This window comes from Phacochoerus africanus, chromosome 8, assembly GCF_016906955.1.
Source record: "Phacochoerus africanus isolate WHEZ1 chromosome 8, ROS_Pafr_v1, whole genome shotgun sequence".
Classification (NCBI taxonomy): Eukaryota; Metazoa; Chordata; class Mammalia; order Artiodactyla; family Suidae; genus Phacochoerus; species Phacochoerus africanus.
In genome coordinates, this window is record NC_062551.1 from 7,034,645 (window position 1) to 7,047,431 (window position 12,787).

General features: G+C 46.0%; 2 protein-coding genes across 2 annotated transcripts in view; one reads left to right on the plus strand and one right to left on the minus strand.

Moving 5' to 3' along the window:
- Positions 1 to 12,787, minus strand: part of BCO1 (beta-carotene oxygenase 1) — a 102,604-nt gene that overhangs the window by 60,705 nt on the left and 29,112 nt on the right. Inside the window, exons 12-13 of the mRNA XM_047793258.1 lie at positions 7,887 to 7,966; positions 5,964 to 6,102 (exon numbers count right to left, since the gene is read on the minus strand). The gene's annotated coding sequence lies outside the window, so the exon portion shown is untranslated. The remainder of the gene's footprint in view (positions 1 to 5,963; positions 6,103 to 7,886; positions 7,967 to 12,787) is intronic.
- The window catches only part of LOC125132463 (polycystic kidney disease protein 1-like 2), a 102,703-nt gene that overhangs the window by 8,808 nt on the left and 81,108 nt on the right, over positions 1 to 12,787 (plus strand). Inside the window, exons 4-5 of the mRNA XM_047789733.1 lie at positions 1,032 to 1,142; positions 5,084 to 5,231. Of these exons, the coding sequence (XP_047645689.1) occupies positions 1,032 to 1,142; positions 5,084 to 5,231 (259 nt within the window). The remainder of the gene's footprint in view (positions 1 to 1,031; positions 1,143 to 5,083; positions 5,232 to 12,787) is intronic.

Here is a 12,787-nt window from a genome sequence, read left to right on the forward strand (position 1 = left end):
CTCACCCTGGTAACCTTGTCTTAACCTGACTGCGTTTGCAAAGATCTTACTTCCAGCTAAAGTCACATTCATAGGTACGAGGGGGTAGGCCTTTGATATACCTTTTGGGGGCACACGCTTGAGACCAAGTCAGAGATTAAGACCTCCTTTCAGGTTGAAAGGGGCCTGGGGTACCCTGTGACATCCAAGTGGAGACGCTATGTGTCTGGACGTATAGGAAGGAACTCAAGGGAGAGCCGAATGAGATGTAGATCATGGAGTCATCGGCCAAGAGAGCAAGTGAGGATGGGCTGGGGCTTGCCTGGCTAGGCTATCAGACAAGAAAAGAACACTTAAATATGCCAAACTCTGGAACAAACGTGGATTTCGAAGAGGTGAAAGAGAACCAGGGAGGTGAGGAGGAGCAGGGCACAGCCAACGAGGAGCCAGGGCCACAGCACGCGCCTGTCCCCTCTCCAGGCCTCTCTGTAGGCATCTCTCATGGCTACATGGGCAGAGAGAGAGGTGCTGGTATGACCCTGAAGTTTCTGGTCTGGGCTTTCCACACCCCTCCCTCCTGAGGGCACCTGGTGCCCCTGGAAGACACAGGATTCATAATCCTGTCTCCTCTTTGCCAGTTCTCAGGATGTAGGTTTCTACTTTAGGCCATCTGACCTGATGCCCCTGGACCACTGGCTCTCAAGATGGGGCCCGTGGGCCAGTAGAACTGACATCACCTGGAGGCCTGTTGGAAAAGCAAATTTTCAAGCTTCCTTCTAAATGTACTGAATCTGTGTCTTCACAAGACCCCCAGGGCTTCTGGAGCATTCTAGAGTTTGAGAACCACTGTGCTGGACCCTGAGCTACTCGAGGGCAGGAATCCTGCTTCTTTCCCCCCCAGCACAGGTGCTAGGCCTTGTCTTCAGGAGGTGCCAGCAGGTACTGGTTGGGGTGGGGGGGAGTGAATTCAAGGGCATTCATCTCTGTCTGAACCTATCCCTTTATGTCTTTTCCATTGTTTCTGCTTCCGCTGGGATGTGGGTGCCTCCCAGGCCAGTGCCAGGGGCTGCAGGCCTGCCAGGTGGCAGCAGACGGGACCTACTTTGGAGACTTGTGTCCCGGCCGGGGCAGCTACCTGTGGGTGCAGCACCAGTGCCAGGAAGGTGAGTCCCCAACTTGCCTGGCTGTGGGAATCCCCTGCTTATCTTCATGCACATACAGCGCCCCTCGGTGCAGAGGGAGCAGCCATCCACGGGGCAGGTCTGCTGTGCTAAGAGAGCTTCTCAGCCCAGACTGTTGCCCTCAAGCCTAACACCCCTCCCCTGACTCCCAGCTTAGCCTCAGGGTAAAACCATTGAGGTCCAGTTGCTAAAATGAGACATCAAGCTAGAAGTTAAAAAAAAAAAAATTTAACCTCGGGATCCCCTTAAATTAAATTTCATGGGGTGACTTAATAACAGATGAAACCAAAATTACTTGATTGGAAGGAATCCCACATCCCACACCCTCTCAACCACTGCCCTTCCCCTAGACTATCATTTTAGAATGCAAATCTTGAAAACCATAAAAATAACCCAAATTATGACAATTTATCAGAGTTTTATAGGGAGTTCTCATCATGGCTCAGTGGTAACGAACCCGACTAGAATCCAAGAGGATGCAGGTTTGATCCCTGGCCTCACTCAGTGGGTTAAGAATCTGGTGGTGCCATGGGCTGTGGTGTAGGTCACAGACGCAGCTCAGATCCTGAGCTGCTGCGGCTGTGGTGTAGGCCAGCAGCTGCAGCTCTGATTTGACCCCTAGCCTGGGAACCTACATATGCCCTGAGTGTGACCCTAAAAAGACAAAAAAAAAAAAAAAGAGAGAGAGAGTTTTATAAATCAAAAAGGAAGAACCCCTACCTTCAAAATTCTCAATCCTATCCCTCATAAAGAATTACTACTTATTGGGAGTTCCCATCATGGCTCAGTGGTTAACGAATCCAACTAGGAACCATGAGGTTGTGGGTTCAATCCCTGGCCTTGCTCAGTGGGTTAAGGATCCGGGATTGCCATGAGCTGTGGTGTAAATTGCAGACGCAGCTTGGATCTGGCGTTGCTGTGGCTGTGGTGTAGGCCGGCAGCTACAGCTCCAATTAGACCCCTAGCCTGGGAACCTCCATATGCCACAGAAGTGGCCCTAGAAAAGGCAAAAAAGACAAAAACAAAAAACAAAACTACTTATTGGAGTTCCTGTCATGACTCAGTAGTTAACGAACACAACTAGTATCCATGAGGACGTGGGTTAAATCCCTGGCCTTGCTCAGTGGGTTAAGGATCTGGTGTTGCTATGGCTGCGGTGTGGGCCAGCAGCTACAGCTCTGATCTGACCCCTTGCCTGGGAACTTCCATATGCCTCAGGTGCAGCCCTAAAAAGACCAAAAAAAAAAAAAAAAGGAGTTCCCGTCGTGGCGCAGTGGTTAACGAATCCGACCGACTAGGAACCATGAGGTTGCAGGTTCGGTCCCTGCCCTTGCTCAGTGGGTTAACGATCCGGCGTTGCCGTGAGCTGTGGTGTAGGTTGCAGACGCGGCTCGGATCCCGCGTTGCTGTGGCTCTGGCGTAGGCCGGTGGCTGCAGCTCCGATTCAACCCCTGGCCTGGGACCCTCCATATGCCGTGGGAGCGGCCCAAGAAATAGCAACAACAACGACAACAAAAAAAGACAAAAAGACAAAAAAAAAAAAGACTACTATTAACATTTAGAATAAATTCTTTCCTGCTTTTTAAAGTGTTTTTTTAGACATGGCTGTGTAGGTATGTATAGACGTGTATTTCTATAAAAATATGAACAAGTTAAATATGTTAGTCTACAACTCATTTTTTTTTCTCTTAATAATATATCCTGACATCTCTCCCATCACTAACTTATTCTTTTAATGATCACAGTATCCACTGTCTCAAAATTCATTTTGCCAGTTCCCCTCCTGATGCACCTCTGGGTTGCTTCTGATTTTTCGCAATGGTGCCTCCCTCTGCAGTTCTCTCTTGCGCATACATCACAACATGCACCTGGCATTATTTTTAGAGGAGCCAGCCCTCGGAGGGGAAATGCTGGGTCACACGCATGTTAAATGTTAATAGATATGGCCAAATTACCCTCCAAAGTGGCTGTGTCAATTTCATTCCAACTAACAGTGTCTGAGTGCCAATTTCCCTCAGGCTGTGACACCACATTATGCCCCTGTCCAACCGATTAATCGGTCAGCAAATTCTGCTGAGGGCGCGAGCACTGGTGCAGTGAGCTCTAAAGGGAAAAGCTGAGTCAGGGAAGGTCAGGGTCCCCGGGGGCCATGCAGGACAGTAGGGCCTGTGGGTGCAGGAGCGGGAGGGCTGCACAGAGGAGGGGGCACAGGTCGGGAGGGTGGTGAAGTATGCGGACTATACGTGGGTGGAAGAAGAACAATCGGAGTGCCTCGTTCTATTTTCTGGGAACTGAGGCCATGTGGTTTGGCAGCACTTTCTGTTTGGTGGTTTTGCTTATGGACAAAGGGTGCCCTTTGGAGATCAGCCAGTGTTTGTCATCAGACAGCTGCGTAGCTTAGGGCACTGGGGGAGTTAAGTCTGGCCACCATGTGGACCAGATCTTCCGTCCCAGTGTTGATTTCAAATGTCCTGTTCCCTATGATCACCATCAGTCTCCGATTTGGGAAGGGAAGGACTTTATCCAGCAGTCACCTGATTGGTCCTGACTCACTCCCCAGCCTCTGTGTCCACAAAGGCCTGCCAGCATCCTGAGTTTCCTCAGATGGCTGTGGATCAGGACCAGTCAGGACCGCCATGGCTTTATGACCATCGCAAGAAAATCTTTTCTTCAGCATTTGGCTTCTTAGAGCTTTTCTCTTCTCATTTGTGTCAGAAACCAAAAGAGTGTGCTTCACAAACTAGCTGAGGGCTGGAGGAACCCCCACAATTCTACCCCTCTCCCCATCCAACAGGCTAACTTTCAAAGCTCATGGTTTTATAAAACCTGCTGTGCACGAAATGGCTAATAATAATCCATCAGCCCCTAGCTGAGGAGATTGTCCAAAAGGTGCTTTGCTTTCTGTTTAAACATTATGAAATACTTTTTTGTTTTTGGTGGCATTCACAGTATATGGACATTCCTGGGCCAGAGACTGAATCTGAGCTGTAGCTGGAACCTATGCCACAGCCATGGCAATGCCAGATGCTTAACCGGATGCACCAAGCGTGAACTCCCTATAAAATAGGGAGTTTAGGAGTTCCCGTCTTGGTGCAGTGGTTAACGAATCTGACTAGGAACCATGAGGTTGCAGGTTCGGCCCCTGCCCTTGCTCAGTGGGTTAACGATCCGGCATTGCCGTGAGCTGAGTCAGAGAAGGAGCTGTGGTGTAGGTTGCAGACGCGGCTCGGATCCCGCGTTGCTGTGGCTCTGGCGTAGGCCGGTGGCCACAGCTCCGATTCAACCCCTAGCCTGGGAACTCCATATGCCGCGGGAGCGGCCCAAGAAATAGCAACAACAACAACAATAACAACAACAACAAAAGAAAAAAAAATAGGGAGTTTAGACAATCCGTGGATCCTGGTTAAATAAATTAGGGTACAATATGCAGCTATTAAAAGGTACAAGGCTGAATTCATAAGGAACAATTTATAAGATATACTACGTAACAAAAAAAAAAATGGAAGGTGCCAAATAGTGAACAGAACACCATTTGTATATATTTATATTTGTGTAAATATATATACGCTTTTGTGTGTAGGTATCTCTGGAAGGTGACCCAAAAGACTGGTAACAATGGTTTCGTCTGGGGAGCGGAACTGGGGGACAGAGGGAGTGGCAGTGGGGGAGGGCTTTCTTTTCACTGTAGACCCTTTTGTACATTTCAATTTCTGTACCTTGTACATTTTAATTTCTATATCTTGGTCATGTACTACCTAAGAATGAAAAATAAATTGAAAAGAACTTTAAAAAGTAAAAATAAAATTTTAAAAATTAAAAAAAATCCCACTAAAAATAAAGGGCAAGTAAATAGAAGAGAGTAGGTTTTAAACATGCAGTCTTGCTTTGCGATGGCCAATGGTATTCTGCGTTTTGATCGGCAGGCCTGCATCTAACGGTGTCCAATGAGAGTTTCACCTTTGACAATGTCACCGTCTCCCTGACATGGCTCCTCTCTCCTTACATCGGAAACCTGTCCTGTATCATCAATATGGGAGATGGCCACACTTTTGACCCCTACTATCCTCCCAGGTAAGAGGAATCTCTGAGCCTTGAGTCAGGATGTATCAGTCAGCTTTTGATGCATAAGTTTTCATCCCCGAACTTAGTGACTTACAATAATAGTTATTATTTCTCATGGTTCTTTGGATCAGCTCGGTGCCTTTTCTTGTCTGGACTAGCTCAACTGGATGGTCTAGGACGGCCTCATTCATATGTCTGGCAGTTATCTGGATGTCGGCTAGTGGCATGTGTCACTCATCACCCAAGAGGCTAGCCTAGGCTCATGTGCATGTAGGCAGAAATTTCCAGCAGCAAGCGAGAGCAAGGCCCAATGGGCAAGCGCTCTTTTTTTTTTTGGTCTATTTGCTATTTCTTGGGCTGCTCCCGCGGCATATGGAGGTTCCCAGGCTAGGGGTCTAATCGGAGCTGCAGCCACCGGCCTACGCCAGAGCCACAGCAACGCAAGATCCAAGCCACGTCTGCAATCTACACCACAGCTCACGGCAACGCCGGATCGTTAACCCACTGAGCAAGGGCAGGGACTGAACCCGCAACCTCATGGTTCCTAGTCGGATTCGTTAACCACTGCGCCACGACGGGAACTCCGCAAGCGCTCTTAAATCATGACTTGTATCACATTTTCTAATGTCCCACTGGCCAAAGCAAGGTCTGTGGCCAAGCTCAAACTGAACAGGTAGAGAAGTAGTGTCCACCTATTGATGGAAGGAATGGCAGAGCCACAGGACAAAGGGCCATACGTACCGGAATGGGAGGAACTGGTGCTCACAGGTTTTCTCAGTAAAGAAAGTCACTTGAATCGTTATGGGAGAGCTGGGTCCTTTTGGTAGAATCTTCCTTGAGTCACCATCCAAGATATCAGTAACAGGGTGAAGACATTCACCTTGGTGTAGGAGTATTTTTTGTTGGAAAGGATAATGAAAATAATAGAAGCCATATTAATAATCGTCCAGCCAAGCCACGCTCACACATGATCTCACTTAATCCTCACAACAACCCCTCGAGCCAGAGCTCTGCTGTCCAGTATAATAGTCACTCACCATATGAGCTTCTAGGCCCTTGGAATATAGCTGTTCTCCACTGAGATGTGCTGTAAATGGAAACGCACATGGGATGCTGAGACTTAGCCCCTCCCCACCAAAGAATGTAAAATATCTCGCTAAGTGGTGTTTTGATATTGACTATACATTGAAAGGAGAGTATTTTGGATCTACTGAGCTAAAGGAAATAAATTATTAAAATTAATTTCACCTGTTCCTTCTCACGTTTTACAATGTGACCATTAGAAAGTTTACAATGGCACGTATGGTTCACACAGTTTCTGTTGGATGGTGCCAAGCTAGATAATGATCACCTTGTTTCACAGAGCTGTTGAGGCTTAGACAAGTCCAGAGCACTGTCTGAGCCATGCAGCTAGTGAATGGCCGCTCAGCCAGGCAAGCCAGGGCCACCTGGAATGGCAGAGCCAGGAAAGCTAGGCTGGCCCGGAATCAAAGCTCAGATTCTCAGGCCCCAGTGGAGAGCACAGCACACAGCTTCGGGGGCCCAAGGGCACTGTGCCCTGCATCCTCCAGGGAACATGACCGCCCCAACCTGAAGGCAGCTGAATACATGTGTAACATTTCAAAGTCCTCCTTGGGCCTGTGGCAAGCTCCATTCTGCCCTGCTGGGTGACCCCAGCTGGAGGGGTGCCCCAGACAGTTCTAGATCCTCCTTAGGTTCTGGCCCAGTTCAACATGGATCCCCAGGGAAATCAAGGAGGCCTATAAGTCCCTCTCCTAATCCCAAAACATCTCCGGTTCTACTCTGTGGGGGCTAGAAGTTCTGAATCCAGCCCCGGAGGTACCTGGCATTTCTGGAAGCCCTTGGTAGGCTGGGACAAAGAGAGGACCAGCCCTGTCCACAGCCCAAGCCTGAGCCAGTGAGTTCGGGTCTCAAAGTCAGCATCCTCTGGGGCCTCAGGCATTGTCCCACGCCACCAAATTAAATGGTACAGGGGCTGGGGTTCTAGTCACAGATATAAAACCAGAAACAATCCCTGAGTTTCGGCTTCCTTCCCTGTCACATTTATATTGATGGCAGTCTTAACTGTTGCACAGAGTAAAATGAGAAATTATATATGAAGATGCTCTGTCGGGAAAAAAAAAGTTTAAGGGATACCAGTACCCATGGCACTGTTCTGTGGGTTTCTTCCCCTTTGCTACCATTTTGTTGATTTGACAAGAAATGCTGAGTTACCCGATCTTTCAGTCCCTGAATTTTAAACAACTTGCATTTGGCAAAAGTCAAAATTGACTGGCTGTAGCCTTGCTAAGATCTTTAGTTACACAAGGACATTCCAGTGATAAACAAACATAGTTAAAAACTGGAGCACATGGGACAAAATGCAAATAGTTGTCTGCTCCGGATGGTAAGTTCCAGGGTGTTTATCATACTACTCCTTGGAATTCTCTGTGCGATGCACGTTTGTCATAATCTAAGAGAAAGAGCAATAAGCCACGCTTTACATTCACAATCCCTCTGGGCGTTCACCGTAAGTGAAAGCCACTGGCATTGTTTTCCTCTTTCAAAAGAAAATAGCTGGTGACACACACCACCATCATCCCACCAAATAACCCAATTTGCTCTACTTCAAAGATTTGATAGACCTTGGAACTATCCACTCACCTTCTTCTGCCATTGTTAGTACCATTGGGAGACACACTTCTGATGCTTCCTTATCAGCACTAGCAGCCTCAGCACTCCATCTACGTTGTCAAAAATGGCATGAATTTTAAGTATACGGAAGTCACATTTTCTGTGAACATCACCATGCTTTTTAAAATATGTTTGTATGGACTCCTACTTTTGCTTAATATTTATTCAAGCTAAGAGGAGGGCATTTTCAAACCGGACCCTCTGCCTCCATCCTAGATAAATAACATGAGATATTGGGATAGGATCCAACCTCAAACAGAAACAGCTTAATATCAACGGATTTCTCCTTTAAAAGCTCCATTTCGCCTTGCACTTCCCATGTCTTGTGTTCATTTGCATGGCAAGTTGTTTCATTTCTCTGTTGCCGTGAGTAAATTTCTATATTTCTGAAATTATATTATGCGCCTTAAGGGACAATTTGCATAAGGTGATATTCGTCCAAGTCCAGTGCTGGGTAACTCAGCGCCATCTGCTGACAGATTTGGGGGTTGCCGTCATTCTTGGGCCTTCATTCAGCATCACTTCCCCGCACAGCTGAGGCTAGAGTGGACCTTTCCTTCCCATTAGGTTGTATCTCATTCATGTCAAGTATCAAAGCAATGTATACAAATCGGTAAGTGAGAAAGGTTCAAACTAATGTGTAAACCTTTTATCGAGGCATAAGATGTATACAGAAAAGTGCACAAAAAGATACAGTTCAATTAATTTTTACTCAATGAACTCATCCATGTAACCAGCACCAGATCAAGAAACAAATCATGGAGTTCCCATCGTGGTGCAGTGGTTAATGAATCCGACTAGGAACCATGAGGTTGCGGGTTCGGTCCCTGGCCTTGCTCAGTGGGTTAACGATCTGGCGTTGCCATGAGCTGTGGTGTAGGTTGCAGATGTGGCTCGGATCCCGCGTTGCTGTGGCTGTGGTGTAGGCCGGTGGCTACAGCTCCGATTAGACCCCTAGCCTGGGAACTCCATATGCTGTGGGAGTGGCCCTAGAAAAGACAAACAAACAAAGAAAAAGAAACAAATCATGATCCATCACCCAAGGGGATGTGTTCAGGATGTGTGGGTCCCTAAGGATACTGACTTCTAACACCACTGATTATAGTGACGTCTTTTTGAAAACGATACAAATAGAATCACACTGTACACTTTCTTTTGTGTCTCACTTCTGCTCAGTAAGTACGTTTTTGAGATTTATCCATATCGTTGTGTATAATCGTGATTTCCTTTTTCTCACTGCTGTGTAGCATTCTGTTGTATGAATATTCCTCAACGTCCTTATCCATTCTAGTGTTGACAGGCACTGGGGTGGTTCCCCATTTGGACTATTACCTGTTGTGCAGCTGGGAACATTCTAGTACATGTCTTTTCATGCACAATGGGCACATTTCTGTTGGTTTATATTTAGGAGTGGAATTGGTGGGTCCTAGCATCATAAAATGAAGTTCTAAGTTGTTGTCTCCATTACGCTGTACTCCGAGCAGAGCTTCTCCTTGTTGGCAGTAGTTACTAAAGCCACTTTGGGCTGCAACCTTGGGTGAGATCCCTGGGAGAGAAATCAGGAAAAATCCATTTCTCTGCTCTTTAACCCCAGGCAATTTTACTTGGCGCCAGAGTCTAGAGAATGGAAGAAATTGTTTCTTCCATCCAGACAGATCACTGAAAAACAGCCTGGATTCAAAACCATCTTTCGTACTTCTCTAAAGAGTTAATGAGTTCTCTCATTCTGCAGTCTACATTGCTGATATTAATAATAGCCACTCCAGCATTCTTTTGAGTCGTATTTCCTGTTAGAGCTTTCTTTGATCCTTTTACCTCCAACCTATCTATATCATCATATTTATTTATTTTGGTTGCACCTGTGGCATGTGGAAGTGCCTTGGCCTGGGAACAAATCCATGCCATAGCAGCAACTCGAGCCACTGCAGTGACAACACTGGGTCCTTAACCCACTGCACCACAAAAACCTCCCTACATCACCATATTTAAAGTGGGCTTCTTGGGAGTTCCCTTGTGGTTCGGAAGGTTAAGGATCCAGCATTGTTACTGCTGCAGCTCAGTTTGCTACTGTGGTGCAGGTTCAATCCCTGGCCCAGGAAGTTCCACATGCCACAGGTAGAGCTCCCTCCCCTGCCAAAAATGGGCTTGTTGTAGACAGCATATGGTGAATCTTGTTTTTTTAAAAATCTCATCTGGCACAGTAATTGGTGTGTTTAGGGAGTTCCCTTCATGGCTTAGTGATTAATGAACCCGACTAGGATCCATGAGAATGCAGGTTCAATTCCCGGCCTTGCTCAGCAGGTTAAGGATCCAGGGTTGCCTTGAGCTGTGGTGTAGGTCGCAGATGCGGCTCAGGTCTCACGTTGCTGTGGCTGTGGTGTAGGCCGACAGCTGTAGCTCTGATTCGAACCCTCTGGGAACTTCCATATGCCACAGGTGCAGCCCTAAAGAAAAAAAAAAATTGCTGTGTTTAGACCATTTACAATTAATATAGTTATTGTTATAGATTTTGGTCTACTATTTTGTCCTCTGTGTTCTGTTTGCACCTTCTGTTTAATTTTCCCTTTTCCTCTGTCTTGCCTTCTTTTGGATTACTTGGATACTTCCAGTATTCCATTTTAGCTAGCTATTGGCTTTTTTGGTTATATCTCTTTGTATTACTTTTTTTTTTTTTGTCTTTTTAGCTACTTCTTGGGCTGCTCCCGCGGCATATGGAGGTTCCCAGGCTAGGGGTTGAATCGGAGCTGTAGCCACCGGCCTACGCCAGAGCCACAGCAACGCGGGATCCAAGCCGCGTCTGCAATCTACACCACAGCTCACGGCAACGCCGGATCGTTAACCCACTGAGCAAGGGCAGGGACCGAACCTGCAACCTCATGGTTCCTAGTCGGATTCATTAACCACTGCGCCACGACGGGAACTCCTGTATTACTTTTAAAGTGGTTGCTTTGGGGATTACAATATACACATCAAATCTTCCACAATCTACTTAGAGTAAATATTTTAAATATTTTTTACACTTCTCATAAAATGTTAAAGCTTTACCAACATACAGCATTTTTGCCTGCATTATTTATTTATTTATCTATCTATTTATTTTGTCTTTTTGCCTTTTCTAGGGCTGCTCCCACGACATATGGAGGTTCCCAAGCTAGGGGTTGAATCGGAGCTGTAGCTGCCGGCCAATGCCAGAGCCACAGCAAAGCAGGATCCAAGCCTCATCTGCGACCTACACCACAGCTCATGGCCACGCTGGCTCCTTAACCCACCGAGCAAGGCCAGGGATGGAACCTGCAACCTCATGGTTCCTAGTCAGATTCTTTAACCACTGAGCCACGACGGGAACTCTGCCTGCATCTTTTATATTATCATTGTTAACTGAAGGATATCTAGATACATTTAAAAGTCCTTTCAACAGTGATATTTATATATATAAAACTCAAAAGGGGGGGGGAGGCTGCATTTCTAGATATTTACCTTTTCATACGTTCTTTCATCATTCCTGAAATTCTAGGTTTCCCTCTGATATAATTTCCCTTGCTGAAAAACTTCCTTCAGCATTTCTTTTAAAGCAGATTTTCTGGCAACAAAATCTCTTGGAGAATTTCTTTTTTTTTAATTTTTTATTTATTATTATTATTATTGCCGTAGCACGCATGTAGGATGACATGGGATCTCAGTTCCCAGACCAGGAGTAGAACCCAGGCCACAGCAGTGATAGTGCTGAATCCTAACCACTAGACCACCAGGGAACTGCCCTGGAGAATTTCTTTATTCCTGAGAATGTCTTTGTTTTGCTTTAATTCCTGGAAGATATTTTTACTGGCTATAGAATTATGTGTTGACAGCTCTTTTCTTTCAACACTTTAAAGATGTCATTTACTGTCTTCTGACCTCTGCAGATTCCAAAGAAACTTATTCAAATCCCTGTTTTCTCTATATGGAGTGTATCATTTTTTTAGACTGATTTCAAGGTTTTTTTTTGTCTTTTTTTGCTACTTCTTGGGCCGCTCCCGCGGCATATGGAGGTTCCCAGGCTAGGGGTTGAATCGGAGCTGCAGCCACCGGCCTACGCCAGAGCCACAGCAACGCGGGATCCAAGCCGCGTCTGCAACCTACACCACAGCTCATGGCAACGCCGGATCGTTAACCCACTGAGCAAGGGCAGGGACCGAACCCGCAACCTCATGGTTCCTAGTCGGATTCGTTAACCACTGCGCCACGACGGGAACTCCTCAAGGGTTTTTTTTAATTGTTGATTTTCAGCAGTTTACTATAGATGTGGGCAGGATTTTCTTTAAGTTTCTTTGTTTCCCATTTGGGGTTTCATGGAGCTTCTGGAATCTTTCAACTTAGGTGTTTTGCTGTATCTGGAAGGTTTTCAGCCATTATTTCTTAAAATATATATTTCTACAGCAATCTACTTCTTTTCTCTAGTGCGCCAATAACACAAACATTTTACCATTTGTTATACAGATTGCTGATGTTCTGCTTATTTTTAATATTACAATATTTTTCCTCTATGTTCTTTAGACTGGCTATTATCTCTTGCTCTGTCTTCAAGTTCACTGGCCTTTTCCTCTGCCATCTCTGTTCTGCCACTGCACCCATCCGATGAGTCATATTTTATGTCACATACTGTGTTTTTCATTTCTAAAATTTCCCCTTGGGTCTTTTTAAGAGTTTCTATTTCTCTGCTGAGAATATCTGTCTTTCCATTCATTTCAAGAGAGTTTCTTTTTACTTCATGGAGCACAGTTATAACAGATGGGTTAAAGTCTGGTGATTTCAATACAAGTCATCTCAGGACTGACATCTACTGGTTGTTTTCTCTTGAAATTTGGCCCCATTTCCCTGGTTCTCTGTGTATC